This window comes from Lottia gigantea, assembly GCF_000327385.1.
Source record: "Lottia gigantea unplaced genomic scaffold LOTGIsca_33, whole genome shotgun sequence".
In the NCBI taxonomy this organism is placed as follows: Eukaryota; Metazoa; Mollusca; class Gastropoda; family Lottiidae; genus Lottia; species Lottia gigantea.
This window is the reverse complement of record NW_008709110.1, coordinates 1,361,203-1,378,643: the sequence shown is the minus strand read 5'-3', so window position 1 is coordinate 1,378,643 and position 17,441 is coordinate 1,361,203. Positions and strand designations below refer to the sequence as shown.

The 17,441-nt window shown below is 29.2% G+C and overlaps 2 protein-coding genes across 2 annotated transcripts in view; both read right to left on the bottom strand.

Moving 5' to 3' along the window:
- Positions 1-672: 672 nt before the first annotated feature.
- LOTGIDRAFT_232925 (hypothetical protein) lies at positions 673-14,545 on the bottom strand (the record flags this gene model as incomplete). Its single annotated transcript, XM_009058260.1, has 22 exons — positions 673-1,466; positions 1,724-1,808; positions 1,952-2,040; positions 2,701-2,771; positions 3,052-3,125; positions 3,573-3,642; positions 3,819-3,947; positions 4,312-4,488; positions 4,631-4,683; positions 5,014-5,212; positions 5,487-5,586; positions 5,947-6,078; positions 6,586-6,698; positions 7,904-7,987; positions 8,361-8,496; positions 8,928-9,000; positions 9,307-9,414; positions 10,147-10,234; positions 10,634-10,712; positions 11,007-11,080; positions 13,369-13,417; positions 14,503-14,545. The coding sequence occupies 22 exons, from the start codon at positions 14,543-14,545 to the stop codon at positions 1,375-1,377; spliced, it is 2,118 nt and encodes a 705-aa protein (XP_009056508.1). The 3' UTR covers positions 673-1,374.
- Positions 14,546-15,621: 1,076 nt separating this feature from the next.
- The window catches only part of LOTGIDRAFT_120296 (hypothetical protein), a gene marked incomplete at both ends in the record, with an annotated part of 8,884 nt that continues 7,064 nt past the window's right edge, over positions 15,622-17,441 (bottom strand). The window contains 3 exons of the mRNA XM_009058259.1: positions 15,622-15,725; positions 16,052-16,136; positions 16,409-16,497. Coding sequence (XP_009056507.1) covers positions 15,622-15,725; positions 16,052-16,136; positions 16,409-16,497 — 278 coding nt within the window. The remainder of the gene's footprint in view (positions 15,726-16,051; positions 16,137-16,408; positions 16,498-17,441) is intronic.

The window sequence follows — 17,441 nt, the reverse complement described above, 5'->3', positions numbered from 1 at the left end:
ATTGAAGCTTAACCAAAAGCTTACTTTTACATCTAATTTGCAAGGCAGGTAATATATTCAAGAATTTCAGATATAGTTTCTTCAATAATGGACATAAAAAAATAACTATTACAAGAAAATCATGGAAAATTCAACAATTTATAAGATCGAATCTAATAAAGATCAAATAAAGACATTAATGAATGGATACAATATAAAATATAGATCAGAAAATAATATGAAATTGAAAAACACACAAACTTTAAACAAAGACTGCTCAAAGCTGTACAGATTTTAAGCATCAAAAACTTTTGCCCCACAATATTGAAGAACTTTTTTATATTGTATAATCTAATTGAACACTATATTGTTAGTAAAAAAAATTGATATTAAAATAAAGTGAAGACTAACAGTCGATGTTAATACCTACAGTATATATATATATATAAATATTCAAAAAAAAAAAAACAGATTACCAAGTATGAAATATGATAAATAATTTTGTGATAGAATGATAATAATACATCAAATAAATAAATCAAAAAGAAACACGGTACACAAACTATAGATTTCCAAAAAAATGAAATTTCAATTGCACTTAAAAGAGGCACAAGAAATTGGATAATTAGTCTCTTTCAGACATTTGAAACTTTATGCTGTGCAATCAATCAAGAAAATATAGATTAATAAAAGATGGCTTTTCGCATTTTTCAGAGTAAAAAATAAAATGATTTTTATAATGAATTATCCATAAATTCTTAATCTAAAGACGTATATTGACATACGTAGAAAGGCTAGGAGAAGACAATAAACCTAAATCTGCTCAGCGATTATAAATTTAGACCCACTGTTTGTTTACATCACTTAAGCTATGTTTGAATTGACTGGCAACAATTTATTTGGAAGGAGATATGGAAAGTAAAACTGATTTCAATTAATTCATAAAATTTTTGCAAATTATATTTAAAGTATTATTTCCTGTTTCTAGAGATAATTAATGGAATACAAAAATACTTCACTGACATAACCGATCATATATGTCCATGTCTGGATAATCAAAATAAGACTATTTGATCTTTCTTGAAGGGTCACTCAGAAAATTCTTCTGCATTCCCTGCATAAATAATTAATTAAAAGTTAATCAAAGACTTGTGAGACAAACTACTATTTCAATAACATGGCAAGATATTCAATACAATACTGTATATTTTTTTGTTAATACTACTATGCAACTAATTCAGTTTTCATAATATTTACATGCCTTTTACAAATCTGAAATGTTTCATGATTTTGTTCACATTTCTTTAAAGATACAAATATAAGACCAGATAAAACAAGTTCATACTCCCAAGATAACTGACTTATTATACTTGACTATTGATCAACTTAAATTGTCTAATCATTTTTCTTCGACAATATTTTCTGTAAACCTTTACTCATATAATATGGTTTATCAATGGATCCATCATTTCTCTCTAGATCTTCCACTGTAAAATATATATACATAAAATACAAATGAGCAATGATAAAGCAGAGACAATGATCGCACCATGATAACACATTGGCTATCATTACACATGGGCAATGATAACAAATGGCCTGTGTTAACACATGGGCAATCATAACACATGACTACTGATAACACATTGAAAGCTGTAGGCATATCACTGTTACTGTGTTGATTTTATAATCCAGTATTAAACCTATGAGCTATAACCATGTTAAATGCTGATTAAATACTTACAGAAACACAAGAAGAGGGTATCAACTGCCATATTATAAACATTGAAAAATGAACAGGTTATCAAATAGGCTCCAACAACCAACACCTGAAATATACATAGAATAGTATTATAATTCAAAGACTCAGGGCAACACAAAGTCTTGAAATACATAACTTGATTTGAGGCAAGCACAATGTTTCAAATGCATATTATATTATGTTCACATAACAATAATGTCATTTACTTACTATAACTGGTGTCAAATAATAATTTAATTCAGGAATATAATCATTAAATACCGGAATTTTACCCTGGAACCAGAAATAAGCAGCAACTCCTGAAATATTCCATATAATAAATAGTTTACAAATAATAATAGCAGGTTCACAAAATAATGATAAACATACCTATAGCTCCAGTGATCATTAGTTTACTTATAAACAATATACAATAATGATAAACATACCTATAGCTCCAGTGATCATTAGTTTACTTATAGACAATATAAAATAATGATAAACATACCTATAGCTCCAGTGATCATTAGTTTACTTATAAACAATATACAATAATGATAAACATACCTATAGCTCCAGTGATCATTAGTTTACTTATAAACAATATACAATAATGATAAACATACCTATAGCTCCAGTGATCATTAGTTTACTTATAAACAATATACAATAATGATAAACATACCTATAGCTCCAGTGATCATTAGTTTACTTATAAACAATATACAATAATGATAAACATACCTATAGCTCCAGTGATCATTAGTTTACTTATAAACAATATACAATAATGATAAACATACCTATAGCTCCAGTGATCATTAGTTTACTTATAAACAATATACAATAATGATAAACATACCTATAGCTCCAGTGATCATTAGTTTACTTATAAACAATATAAAATAATGATAAACATACCTATAGCTCCAGTGATCATTAGTTTACTTATAAACAATATACAATAATGATAAACATACCTATAGCTCCAGTGATCATTAGTTTACTTATAAACAATATAAAATCTGTTAGATTATCCAACACTACAGTTCTATAAAATAAAATATGTAAATACATTACAATATAACAAGTCTCATATATTTTGAGCTCAACAGTACTAACTGTAATCATCTGAAGAATAATCACAAAAGATCATGATCTCAAGGATATAAAATAATTCTGCTGTCCAGTGCTAAAGATAATTTTCTCCCGCACAAAACATTATGTTTGCAAGCAAAAAAGATTACAATGACAAGCACAAATGATGTCTTGAACTGAGCACAAATTATGTTTATTTATACTGGACTCTCATAATTGAAGCCTCTACCTACCTGACAATGTTTCTCATGATCAAAAAGAAGCCATCTTTAGCAGCAGTACAGAAATTTCTACCATACACAGCAATCTACAAACAAATAGGTGATTAAAAAAAACACATGGATTTTGTTTAAAAAAAATAGAAACTGATGCAATTGCCAGCATCTGAGACATCTGATTCAACTAAATTCAATAGCTATAAGTACAAAATACAAGTAACCAATACACAATAAATAGAAATATAAAAACAAAACTCGAATCATGAAATCACCTAGAGTTTCATGCTACACGACCCCAGACAACTGACCCACCCTCAGTCTGAGTCCCACCGAAGCCAGAAAAGCAGAACTCATTCTTATGTCTACACCTGACAAGTTTGTGACCTTTGTTGAAAGAAGTGTTTTTAGGGGCATTTATATTTGTATCTTGCTCTACAATTGTATTAAGCACTATTTAACAGTGAAAATATTTTATTATTGTAAAACTATAAATAAATATGTTTTTCCTGTCTTCAATCAAAAATCTAAATACTCACCATGATATAAGCATTCTTATTGATAAATCTTAAAATCTTTTCTAAACACCAAAAACAACATTTCATACACCTAAAATAAAGATTAGTGATGTTTCAATCAACACAAATCACATAGCCTATTTTTTTCTTGTGACTAACAGAATCAATTTTTGTAACAAATTTTTTTAATACAAATTTAATGAAATATTTTTTCAAAAATGAAAAATTAATAATACCAATTTATTGAGATTGAAAAGATTATCTTACTTCATACAATACTGAGCACATTTGTTTTCACTGGCTTTCAGTTTTTGATCAATATACTCCAATACCACTCTAATCATCTGTACTATAGCTACTAATAGAGCCCCAAATGCTAGAGAACCAATGTGATATCTACAAACACAAACAATACAATACATTACACAGAATCTGATATTATCCTTTTAACAAAATTACTGAGTTTCACATAGTTTGAAATCATGTTAAAATTGTTGTACAAGCAGATGGAGGCCACACAAAATATTAAATACTCACAAAAATCAAATACTTGTTCTTAAGTATTTGTCCATATCTTTTTTAGTTTATGCTGTGGAGGAAGGAGCTTTAATTTGGAAAACAAGCTGTATATTTAAAAGTATTGCCCAATGCCAAGCTTCATTCTAATTTTTATAGAAGGTCTGTCAAAACCAGTTCTTCTACAGCAATAACTTTTATTTTTAACACTGAGTGATACATGTTTTGAGAAATAACTCTTTACCTTAGGGCTCTATATAATGAAGAAGCAAGAGGATAGTTTGGAATGTCTTTTGGTTTTTCAAAAGCCCAGTAGTATGATGCAAAGGCACCAGCTAGAACCATTTCACCCAGGGCAACAACAAAATTCATCAACCAGAAAAACATAAACAGCATGAAGGCCTGCATAAATATTGTATACCTGAAATGATTGAAATTGGGATTTTGTAGTGATTTTCCACAGATGTGATAATATTACTTGTTAGTATCAGTAGTTTTTAATTTGATTAATTGAATTCCAAAGATAAATTTGTAAATGATTTAACAGTTAAAATAAAACTTACTCATTTCCACCATATTTTACAAATTGACAAAGTTTTCCTGCTGTATCATTCTCCTATAAAATCATTAACAATTATAGTTTCTTACAACTTTATCTCACAACAAACATGATGTTATCTCTAATATTTACCTACGTTGTCATTGTGCTTTAAAACAATTTGGAGAGTTCTACCAAATTTCACTAGACTTTTTAACAAAGATTTGAAAGTATGATTCCATTAGTGTAATTCCAGAAACATTTTAACTTATGATATTCCTATTGTTTAGGACTTAAAGAAATTAGTTTAATATTTTTGCAGTTAGAAATTATGTAATCCAGGGCATTCAAATAAGAATCTTTCCAGTAAACTCTTGATTTCAAATCTATTGAAGGTAAAGTACTCACTGAAGCTTCACAAGGTATCTGCTGTAAAACAACATCAATACCATCAGCTGCAGACGCACTGGATTCATTTCTAACATATTCTGGTGGTCCCATAGAACCTATATATATAGCACTAGAGCCCCAGTATATTACTATCAATATTTGTAATATAAATGGTGTTAGGGGCCATAACAATGTAAACATCATATTACCAATAGCTCTACAATAAAATAATAGTTTTATAGTCATTCGGAAGAACAAACCAATTAGGCACTTTTCAATTTTAAAATCACTTTCTCTTAAGTTAGATTCAGTGAATAACGTATATAATTTTTGAGAGGAATCAACCAAATTGAACAAAAAACTCTTTATTTCCACCAAGTTTTTATGATTGCAAACTTCAATTGAGTCAACATTGGCTGAATTTTTTCTAAGAGAACTAATCAAATAATCAAAGGATGATTAAGAATGGAAAATGATAATAAAAGTCTTACTTGCTGCCCTCTTTAATTAACTCAATAGCTATACAGATTCTCTTGATCAAAAATATCATAATAATAATATAGATAATAAGAATAGTAGCTGAAGAACATCCTAAAATATACAGAAATAAACATTAATAATATCTTGGGAATAACAAAATTTACAATTTACAGAAAGAAACAACCATTTTTTACAAGGACAACAACTTTCATGATTACACTTCCAGCTGGTTCTTGGCCAAATCTATTGGCATTGATCTTTCCTGGATTATTCTCACCCATTGACAGTTGGGTCGACTTGAATTATGAATTCAATGTCTCCAGACTCTGACATGATGACTGAGATCACACGATTGCCATTAATTTGGAGTAAACATGCAAATGATGAAATGTTTCTTACAGATTGTATGTGCACCACATGCTGAATGGACATGTTGAAATAATACAATCATAATTAACAATTTAAACTTACCAAAAGCCAGCCATGTTTGTTTCAGTGATAAGTAATATTCAAAATTTCCAACAAAAGCAGGTGCTAATCCAAATTCAGCTGTTGAATTCAAGTTCTTTAAATGATAATATCTAGAATAACAGTAATAAGTACCTGAAAGAGATATCAACATATTATTGCATTTCCGATCCAACCTTAATCTCAAATGGGATTTTTTTTTAACTAAGGCAATTAGTAATAGTATTCACAGCTCACCATCGATATGTAACCTTCAAATCCATGTGTGTCCAGAATTATCCGTGTTTGAAATTTGAAATACTAGTCGTCTTGAGACACAGTCATATATAGCAAGGACATCTACAGAAATAGGAAAAGAATTTTATTATTATATTTCTGGTACTTCTGATGACTATTTACATATATTCAAGATTTAAATCAAACCCTGAAAATGGTCCCTTTAGGACTATTGACGGAACAAATACTTTCATAGAATACCTCTATAATTGGGACTTCAAATAAATACTAGTATTATATTTCATAGTTTTAGTACCATTGGGAATTGAGTCATTATAATTAAATGTCAACTTGAGTTGAAGAAAGAAATTTAAATAAATTGAATTCACTTAGGCTGGATATAAAAAAATTAAAGAGCTAACTTACTGAATCCAAAGAGTCCAATAAAAGCTAACATAGTAAACCATACTACAACACCAACAATCCAACGTAATAAAACAGTCCATATAAACGATACAATCATCACAAAACATAATCCTCTGTAATAATATCATTCTAACATTAAAACACATGTTAAATTTTATTTAAGGGACAAAGTTGTTTTGACCGAGCATAATTCCAGCTTTTCATATCACCTATGAGGATGTTTAATAGATGTATGGTTTGTCAGCAATTAAAGAACAATGAAAATTTACATCAGTTTAAGTTTCCAGATCATTAAGTCTATATTGGCCTGTAACTTTTGCCTGTATTTTTTCTTTCATTTCTGATATCCATGGATAAGAATTTTATTGTGATAAGAGAAACACATAGCTAGAATTGAGTTCTTCAACTGGTAAACCAATATTTTAACAACCATATCATTTTTATCTAAGAGAAGTTGATCAGACAAAACACATCAAAATACATATACAGTCAAGTAACCTAATTTCGTGGAAACCTATCATTGGTGGATTTCCGGAAAGGATTAATAATTTACATGAGCGACCTTGCGCGACCTCCGCATTAGTTTGTTTTAATAAACATGGGTTTTCTGTACAACATCAGCTAGTAGAATGAAATCAGTAGTGTCAAGCAAGGTAAAATGTATTAATGTATACTTTGACAAATACAAAATGGTGGATTTCACTTATTACCAAACGTCACCATTTTTTATCGGTCAAATTTCCTGATAATCACAAGCGGTAATCGGAATTCCAAGTGTCGTCTGCTAGAATGTAGGCCAACGAATGAAGTCACGTGATCAACTAGCGGATTCCGTGTCATTCCAAAATTTCTATGGAACACAAAGTGGATCATATTCTTATGTTGTTTCAGTGACTTTTAGCAATAAATCACGCTACGTATCTTATTTTGTCAGTCACTATTTTTTTTTTAAATCACGGTTCTTTGAAGGAATTGTCACTAGTTATAATGAATTGATATTATAGATAAATACTAAGAGAAGTTAATTATACCACCCGGTATCCATACAACGTGTTTTTCTAGACTTATTTATAGATCAATCTTTGTACACAAAAATAGGTGACACATTCTGCCGCCGTTGCCGAGTTGGTTGCTCATGATATATGGGTCAAAGTGAAGGATTCATAAAGAAAATCAAAATGAACCAATTTTAATTATTTTGTAGAATATCTGAGGAAACATCTAAGACATCTAAAAAATTTTGTTTTTTTAACTTTGACGAAATTCGGTGTTGAATCCTTATATCCACGAAAATAGGTTACACCACTGTACTACTTACATTATTATTGTGTACCATGAGGCTGTAATATCTTTAAATATCAACGCACCATATTCTCTTACAGCATCAAACTTAGCTAAATATCTACAGAAAATAACATAGTTCACAGTTTACAAAATAATACATATACCAAATATTACTAAAAAGACTTGATAAACCCTGACACAAAATGGCATCAGGTGTTCTGAGTGGAAACAGCTAACAACTGCTGTCACAGTAACAATTTAGACTATGACTCAAGAGCTTAAAGCATTTATGATTAAGAATGGTTATTGCCTAAGGTATTGTTATAGAGTTTATCAGGCAATATGCTTCTCATAGATGGGTATATTCATAACTCCTTTTTTAAGACTTATCTATTGGACATTAACAGTTATCTTATATAATGCTTCCTTGCTTTACCATTTTGGTTTCAAGTTTAAATAGAGACTTTTAGAAACAGGAATTGAAAACTTACTCTGTACCATTCTGTAGCATATCACCTGATACCACTTCTCCTGCAGCAGTCTTTAATTGTTCCCCACCTTCAGTAACTATGGCAGCACTTTTATCAAATATCTTATCAAATATAGATGGTATACATCTTCCAACAACTACAATAATATATTCAATATTATAAATTTATTAAAACATTTGTCGAGTGTAATAGCTTTATTTATAATAATATAGAGCTCTATTCAATGTTTTTGTGTATCTGTAACAAACATATCAACTACACATTTTCAGAGCCATACAATCTTTGATTAGATACATGTCATAAGTCAAAAAGGTTTGTATATATATGTTTAACCTGGGCCTTGAACTCATATGACTCAACTCTGTCAGTCTCTACATCCTGCATCACTGATTGGAGGATGTATCTTGACATGCTGGCATTCAGGTAAGGCAGCAAGCGTCTAACTCACTGAGTCACCAAAGCCCTGGCAAAATATGGACAGTGCTGGAAACGCACATGGCCTAAATTTTCATAATTCATTGAGAATTAGAGAAGATAGTATCTAAAGACAGGTGAAACAAGAACTACCTGAAGTAGAGTTGACAAAATAAGCTGCACAATAATCTTTCTTTACTAAACTCTCAAAATCATCTAATGTTCCCTGAAACAAATATAAAGATCTTCTTTTCTGGTTGAGATGGATTTGAATTTTGAATAACTGAATTATTTGTGGTCACATTCAAAAACAGAATGAATAAACCAACTTCAGTAGAATTATGTACAGTGTATATCTGATCCAAAAAAATAATGGAATTTTCAAACAATGAAAAAGTCAAATGAAAAAGTCAAATGATAGCAAAGTCATGATGACCTATATTTGATACAATGTCAACTGACATGCCAACTAGTTAATTAAAATGTCAATTTGACATTCAATGTTAATTAGAGGTAATAAGTTTATATTTACCTTGTTAGGATCAACACCTTCAACGCAAATAGTCTTATTTCTAGCTGTACTGTCTACTCTAGCTTGTAGATAGACATATTGAAAACTAGGACACTTTTTCACACATACCTTGAAATATAATAAATTTATTATTAATGTACAATGTAAGTTGAAAGATGAGGAATTGGTGTAAGATTCCATTCAACAAGTACATAATTGTCTGATGCTGAAAAAAATCACGAAGATCAACTACCAAGTTTTCAAATTTTGAGTTTTTGAGAATATTTACTCAAGCATAAATGCTGACAAAACAACTCTAAAAATATGTTAGTCAAAATCAATTTTCCAATTTCAAAATAATGAATACTAACAAATTCAACAAAACCAACAAGTAGAGAAAGATAGGTGTTCCTTAAACAAAGTTAAATATTCCATTTGTTTCTAAATGTGTAACATTACTACATTGTATGTAGTTTATAACTTGTGTATGTATATTTTATAATTTTTGTATGTGTGTATTTTATAATTTTTGTATGTGTGTATTTTATTAGTGTATTTTATATTTGTTGTATGTTTTTGTGTAGTTTAGGAGGATACCAGGGAAGATTTGCCTCTGTTAAAATGGTTTTCCTGTCAAATAAAGTATTATTATGATTATAATGTTTTGATGATGAAAGACACACAACTATTGTTTATAATACCACTACTCTAGTAAAGTACCTGTAGGTCTGTATCATACATTACTTCGCAAAGCTTAAGAAAAGCTTAATAACTTGGATCACAGGTTATTAAGGTATCATATCAGGTAAGAATGAGAATAGTAGAGCCACAGCCCTTGTAAAAGTTTTATTATATGCCTACCTGTGGTGTTGGACAACCAGCCAGAGCAACTCCTGGTCCCATTTTAAAACATTGAAATAAATCAAAGAAAAACAGATAGGGTCTGTCACTGAAAATAAAACATCTTTATTGGTTTTTAGATATTCAGATTTTTTCTTTACATGACAATAAAAAAATTATTTAACTCAGCTACAATATTCTTTTACTAAATTTCCAGTATGTCCTTAATGTGTTTTTGAGTCGATTCAACTGACTCAGTTATACAAATATATTATAGTCAATTGTAGAAGTATGGTATATCATATTATATGATAAGGATTATTCTATAGGATGTGTGAAAGTAAGACTCTTTATTTTGTCATGAGCCATGATCTTTAATCATGAAACAATTTATGAGCTTATCAAGGCAATGTAATATCCAATGAATAATGATATTAAATGGTAATTTAAGCTGATAGACTTGTATTGATTATATTGTCAAGTCAACAACTCTGGTATATGTACTTACGCCAGTTCCCCTTGTCCACAAAGTCGACCTTTAGAATCTGTAGGATGTATTAGTCTCTGAGGATCACCCCGGGAATATGCTGAAAATATAAGACATTTAATAATAAATGTCATACATGAATGGTAGTTATATTTATCAATTTCAAATTCTGCACTTCGAAACAAGTTGTGCTGACATGAACCAGTACTACTTGTCAACCTTCATAAACTCAAATAGGTCAGTCTGAAGATCACATAGTGTGAAACAACATGTTTCAGGTTCTGTTTTGACCAACCATAAACATGAATCATTAAAGCATTAAATCTTTGAGAAAGATTGAAATAAACTTTCATTAGGGATGAGAGGAATAAAGAACAAAATCAAATGAACTAACCTACAATGGAGCAAGATATCATGCCAATGATAAATACTACAAATAATATACAACAAAATATATCTGTACATGATCTGAAAAATACAATTGGTTTAAATGAGATTTTCTAATACGGTATGCGTATCATTTGTGATATCATTTTCAGGTCATATTAATTGAATTACATGGACAACAGATTCCAGACTAGAGATCAGAATAATGCAAATAAAAGTGTTCCTGATATACATAAATGGAACACCTTTATAATAGAATGTTATTGTATGAATACCATGAGGGATCTGATAATTCATAATAGCTATATTTGTATATTGAAATGTCAGTGTAAATTGATGATATATAATATAGACTGATATGACATCTGATATAATTATACTTGTTTATATAATATATATAATTTGTCAATCTATTTACATAAGTGACAAAATGTCAATATCAATTGATAGAACCAATAATGTAAGGTTGATAATTTTTCCTGTCAGTTTGTATGCAAAATTATTAGACTACAAAAAATATCTACTTAAAGGGACAGATTAGCCATTTTTTTTTACCAATCATACCTCATAAACCATAATTTTTTCAGTTAAGTCAACTCTTTATTTCACAGCTAACCGTCAAAATTTGAGCCTTCAAATCCATGTGTGTTCAGAATTATCTGTGTTTGAAAGTTAAAAAGACGAGTCTTCTTTTCTTGAAACTGCCATATATAGAAAAGATATATATAGAAATTGGAAAATAAATTCTTAGTTTGAAGTATTTTTTAAGGAATTATGCGATATTCGTACATTTCTAGTACTTCTGAAGACTATTTACATATATTCAAGTCCCAAATAAACCCCCAAAATGGCGCATCTGTCCCTTTAAATTTAATAAATCATGAATAATTAGAGTTTCATTGACTGAGTCATATGTAAATTGCTAAATTTGAACCATTCGTCATCACCTATCTTAACACTCAGCTATTGTACAACTTATTTTCAGATAGATACAGATATATCATTCTATTAAGAAAAATTTCACTGTCATTTTAAGTCATCCATTAATAGTAACTCACTGTACAATTAGTCATCAATTTCTATACATTAAAGTTTCTAGCATACTAATATTTATTACAACTTTAACATTTTGATAAGCCTAAGAGTGGTATCAGGTGTCTTACTTTTCCCTGCAGCACTCAACATGATTATTTTATGATTTTCTTTCCAATTTATTCTCAGTCTGATGTCATAGTTTAACACACTACATATGTTAGTGCAATTCAAGTTTTAATACTCTCAGAAAGTAGGTCACAACATTCCATTTCGAGAAAGATTATAGAAAAGATATATAAGACATACTGGTATATTTTATACTGGTAGGTTAAGTGCAGTGATAAAAATATACCCATACAAGAGATGCTATTCATGTGAAGCTTTGGGAAAGATAAGGTCCTTAACTGATAGCTTCTCAAAATCTTAATAGACATTGAAAATGAAATCGGTTCATCATTTCTACAATTTCTGATTGAAATAAAAAATTGCAAAAGATTGAAAGCTAGACGAGGGGAAGCCCATGATAGTTTCATTGATATTGTTCCTAAAACTTTTCTCCCAGTATTCAACAATGATTTTCTTATTATGGTCAATTCAATTATGTCTTTCCCCTAAAATAGGCTGTAGATCTTTGCACAATTAAGTAACAATTAGGTAATAAAGTTTTAAAAGTTTTTTAATTTAGTCATGATCAATACATCAATGTAATATTTTCGGAAGTAGCTATATTACAGGAAATTATATGAAATCCAACACCTGTTTAGTGCCTAGATATCACATCTCATGTCCTTCTATTGTTGTTTTAACATTATGAGTGACCTTAATATCTAACTACTGTGATCAAGTCTTGCCTGGCATTTCAAATACATATGTCCTCAAAATGAAATATTAAATGGAATTTTATTGTCTGGGAATGCTTTCAGTTCTTTAGAAATACGTATATATATGTCTTACGTAAATTACATCTTATATTAACACATATCCACAGAAAGCTTTACAGGAAGATAACCTACATTTTGGACTGAAAGTTTCTTATCCAAGAAAACCCAAGAAATTTCAAATATTATTGTTGAGTTGGGTGTTTTTTATTGGCATTTTGATTCAGAAAGGATGTGATTGAACAAGAAATATCTGGTTAAGACATACTAAACTCTTTCTATTTCTTTCATTGTAGACATACTTCATTTTATTATAGAACTGAAATTGATCTGTATCACTGGGGAGGGACTAAGCTATTATCTCTATGACAATTTAGCACAATATATAACACTAACAAACCATAGAGGTCTGATTATCATTACAGATATCTATTAAAATATCATACTATTACTCACCTATTTTCTATAGGGCCATGAAACGATGGATCATATTCATGAGGTTTACCTGAAAATTGACAAGCAAAAAGTCAGAACTTTGTAAAAATTAAACTATAATGATTAAAAGTGGGAACATAACCTTTATAATGGTTATACTTCTTAATTGTAACTCCAACAGGAAAGGCAATCAAATAAGGATAGTTATGTTTAAGGCTTGGACAGTGAAGAAAATCTTAACAGACACTAGTCTATTGTTTTTTCTGCATCATATATTATCATTATATTATAAAGAGTAATTTACCAACAGAATTATTTCTCAGTAGATTTTAGTTTTATTGAATTTGACTGCTTTTCGCTCTAATTAATATAAAAATAACTCTTTGACCCCACATTTTTTTGTTGACTTAAACAAATGAATAAAATGTGATTCGTTTTAAGTAAATATTTGAGTAAGGTCTCCGTCACTTGGAAATATTTTACATTATTATTATGACACTACACACTCTTGAAAAAAAAAGTTTTTTGTCGTCTTCTGATTTGAAAATGACTAGCTTCAATTGGCCTAATGTTTATTTTTCAAATCTGTCATCCCTAATTCATCGGTAAATTCAAGTTTGACAATATATTAATAGAAGATTTGTTAGTCTAAACTCATCGCTTAAACTAAATTTAAAGATACATGAATTACCATCCAGAATAAGTGAAGACAAATTTAACATCAGTTAACCCTTATTTGGTAGATTCTCTTTTAAAGAAAATGCTTTATTCTAGATGTATTTATAATATGCCTACTTTTTTGTATATATATATATTGTAGGTCTAGGCCTAACCTGATAGAAGCAATGATTTTTTTTTCAATCTTTGCTTTTTTGACAGTAGCCAAAATTGGACACTGACAGTTTTTTCATACAGCCATGTAAACCAATGTGACAGGTGTCAATCCAATCGCGACAAGAGGCCAAATTAAGTTGAAAGTGACCGCCAGTAAGAGTTAAATACAGTACTGTCAACAACAAATAACTAAGTAAGCGCCAATCAACCATATCACTCTTATTATTCTATATCAATCCCATATATTTGTCCAATCCGCATCACTCGCGCTGCGCTCCTGGACGGATGCAACACCAAACAAATCTAGTCAATTTCTCTTACCATATTTCTTCTCATCGACCATGTTATGCTCCTCCTCAGCCATTTTCAAAAGAAAGTATTGCAGTTAGAGGCCAATACTTCGACTGCTAAAAGTTGTTCTATTTTTATCGCCTACTTCAATAACAAGTTTACTTCCCGGGGAAATTAGTCGCGTATTACAGGGTATGCTGATAAAAGATGCATTCATGATTAAGACTGGATAACCAAGCATGCATAGCGTCATCTCTTTTGCATTAGGACAGATAACTTTTGTTACAGGTGTGATAGGAACAGACCACTTCAATTTTCTTTTCACAATTGTCATAGTGAGACTCAAGGCCATCAACAGTTTCCTGTGGATTAATAGGGTCTACAAATTAAAACAGATACATGTATTTCAAAATTTTTTATTTCATTCTTTTTCACAAGTTTAATACTTATTTGATTTTCCATTTCATATATAAAATAAAGTTTGAGATGACAATAGCCTACATTTGTACAGATAATGTTAAAAAATCCATTTTTACATATTAAACATACAGCACTTTGAATATCCCTGAGTATCAGACATATATCACTACATAACTTTAACCATTAAAATTTCTAAACATTAAGCAGTGATATATAATTTTCTTTCGTTGACCCATTTCTCTCCAAACTGTGACAAAAGAGCTTAATAAAATTAAGCCCTCTCTTTCCAAGAATATCTTAGTCCGTGGAAGATTACCAGCAATGTTACAACCTAAAATTCCTATATTAAATTCTGAACTCTATTTCAGTTATGATACAAGTTACAAAATGAACTTTGACAACTAACATCCAACAAAAAAATTATAAACTATTTTTTTTTTTATATCTAAAATATACATTTTTTACAAAAATACTACATTAATATATCAAATAAATATCACAGTTTGGCCAAGGTTAATCTCAATAGATTAACTCAATGAATAAGTCAGTGGATTTCTTTAGGCAAGACATTAGTAATATAGACCTATTGCATCTTGAAATAAGCCCAGTTTTATTTCAAGAAAATCTTCTATTTAGCCTTTGCTACTAATTAGTAATTCACCATGGAAGAGTATTTTTTCACATCACAAACATACACTTCTTTATGTCAAGAATCTTTCATAATAAACATTATTTCTTTTCAGTTTTATTTTTCTTGCCAAGTAATCCCATTAAACCTTTACTCATATAATATGGTTTACTAGCACTGCCATCATTCATTTCTAAATCTTCCACTGAAAACATAAAATAAAACATAAAGGTGAAAATCTGATAAAGGAATTAAAACAAAAAGAATTAAATGGTATGCCAAAATACTTGACCACCAAATAAATATTTCAATCAGCATGCAATACCATTCCAGAGGAGCATTAATCACGTTTTCACTTTCTCTCTCTTAAATATTTTATATCATAAGCCTTATACTGGACAAGTAGCTCAACATTGAAGACGAGCATAGGACATTTCTGTGTATCACCTTTAATGTAAACAGGATAACCAATAAATTCTGAGCAATTCTAACCATATTTTTGTTGATCAATAGAAAAAAACAGTTACTTACAGAAACAGATAAATAAAGTATCGACTGCCATACTATACACACTAAAGAACAGTGAAGCTGTTATATATGTTGATAATGTTAATACCTAAAAATATATATAAGAGAGAGTATCGTATACCATACAATTGATTATATTCTTTGGTGTATCAGATGATAGTTATAGTTTTAGTTATAGCGTCTAAGAAAATTAACTGATTTTTTTTGTATAAATGGTGGAAATATCGCTTCTTTTAATTCTACATTCTACTTCTAACAATTAATAGAATGTTAGTATTCATAATTTTATTACCAACCAACCATCTTTGAGGCATGTTCAGAAGATGTTTTCACTTGAAATAAAGTAATTTATTTACTTACTATAACAGGTGTGAGGTAGAAATTTAATTTGGGAACATAATTTGTAAAGAATGGAATGCTTCCTTGAAACCAAAAGTATGATCCAACACCTGAAAGATACAGCAATATATTATTACAATATACACTGCTGTGGTATTAGAAAATATTACAAATATACACTGCTGTGGTATTAGAAAATAATACAAATATACACTGCTGCAGTATTAGAAAATATTACAATATAAATATACACTGCTGTGGTATTAGAAAATATTACAATATATATAAACACTGCTGTGGTATTAGAAAATATTACAATATAAATATACACTGCTGTGGTATAAGAAAATATTACAAATATACACTGTTGTGGTATTAGAACATATTACAATATATATATACACTGCTGTGGTATTAGAAAATATTACAATATAAATATACACTGCTGTGGTATTAGAAAATATTACAATATAAATATACACTGCTGTGGTATTAGAAAATATTACAATATATATAAACACTGCTGTGGTATTAGAAAATATTACAATATAAATATACACTGCTGTGGTATTAGAAAATATTACAATATAAATATACACTGCTGTGGTATTAGAAAATATTACAATATATATAAACACTGCTGTGGTATTAGAAAATATTACAATATAAATATACACTGCTGTGGTATTAGAAAATATTACAAATATACACTGCTGTGGTATTAGAAAATATTATAATATAAATATACACTGCTGTGGTATTAGAAAATAATACAAATATACACTGCTGCAGTATTAGAAAATATTACAATATAAATATACACTGCTGTGGTATTAGAAAATATTACAAATATACACTGCTGTGGTATTAGAAAATAATACAAATATACACTGCTGCAGTATTAGAAAATATTACAATATAAATATACACTGCTGTGGTATTAGAAAATATTACAATATATATAAACACTGCTGTGGTATTAGAAAATATTACAATATAAATATACACTGCTGTGGTATTAGAAAATATTACAAATATACACTGTTGTGGTATT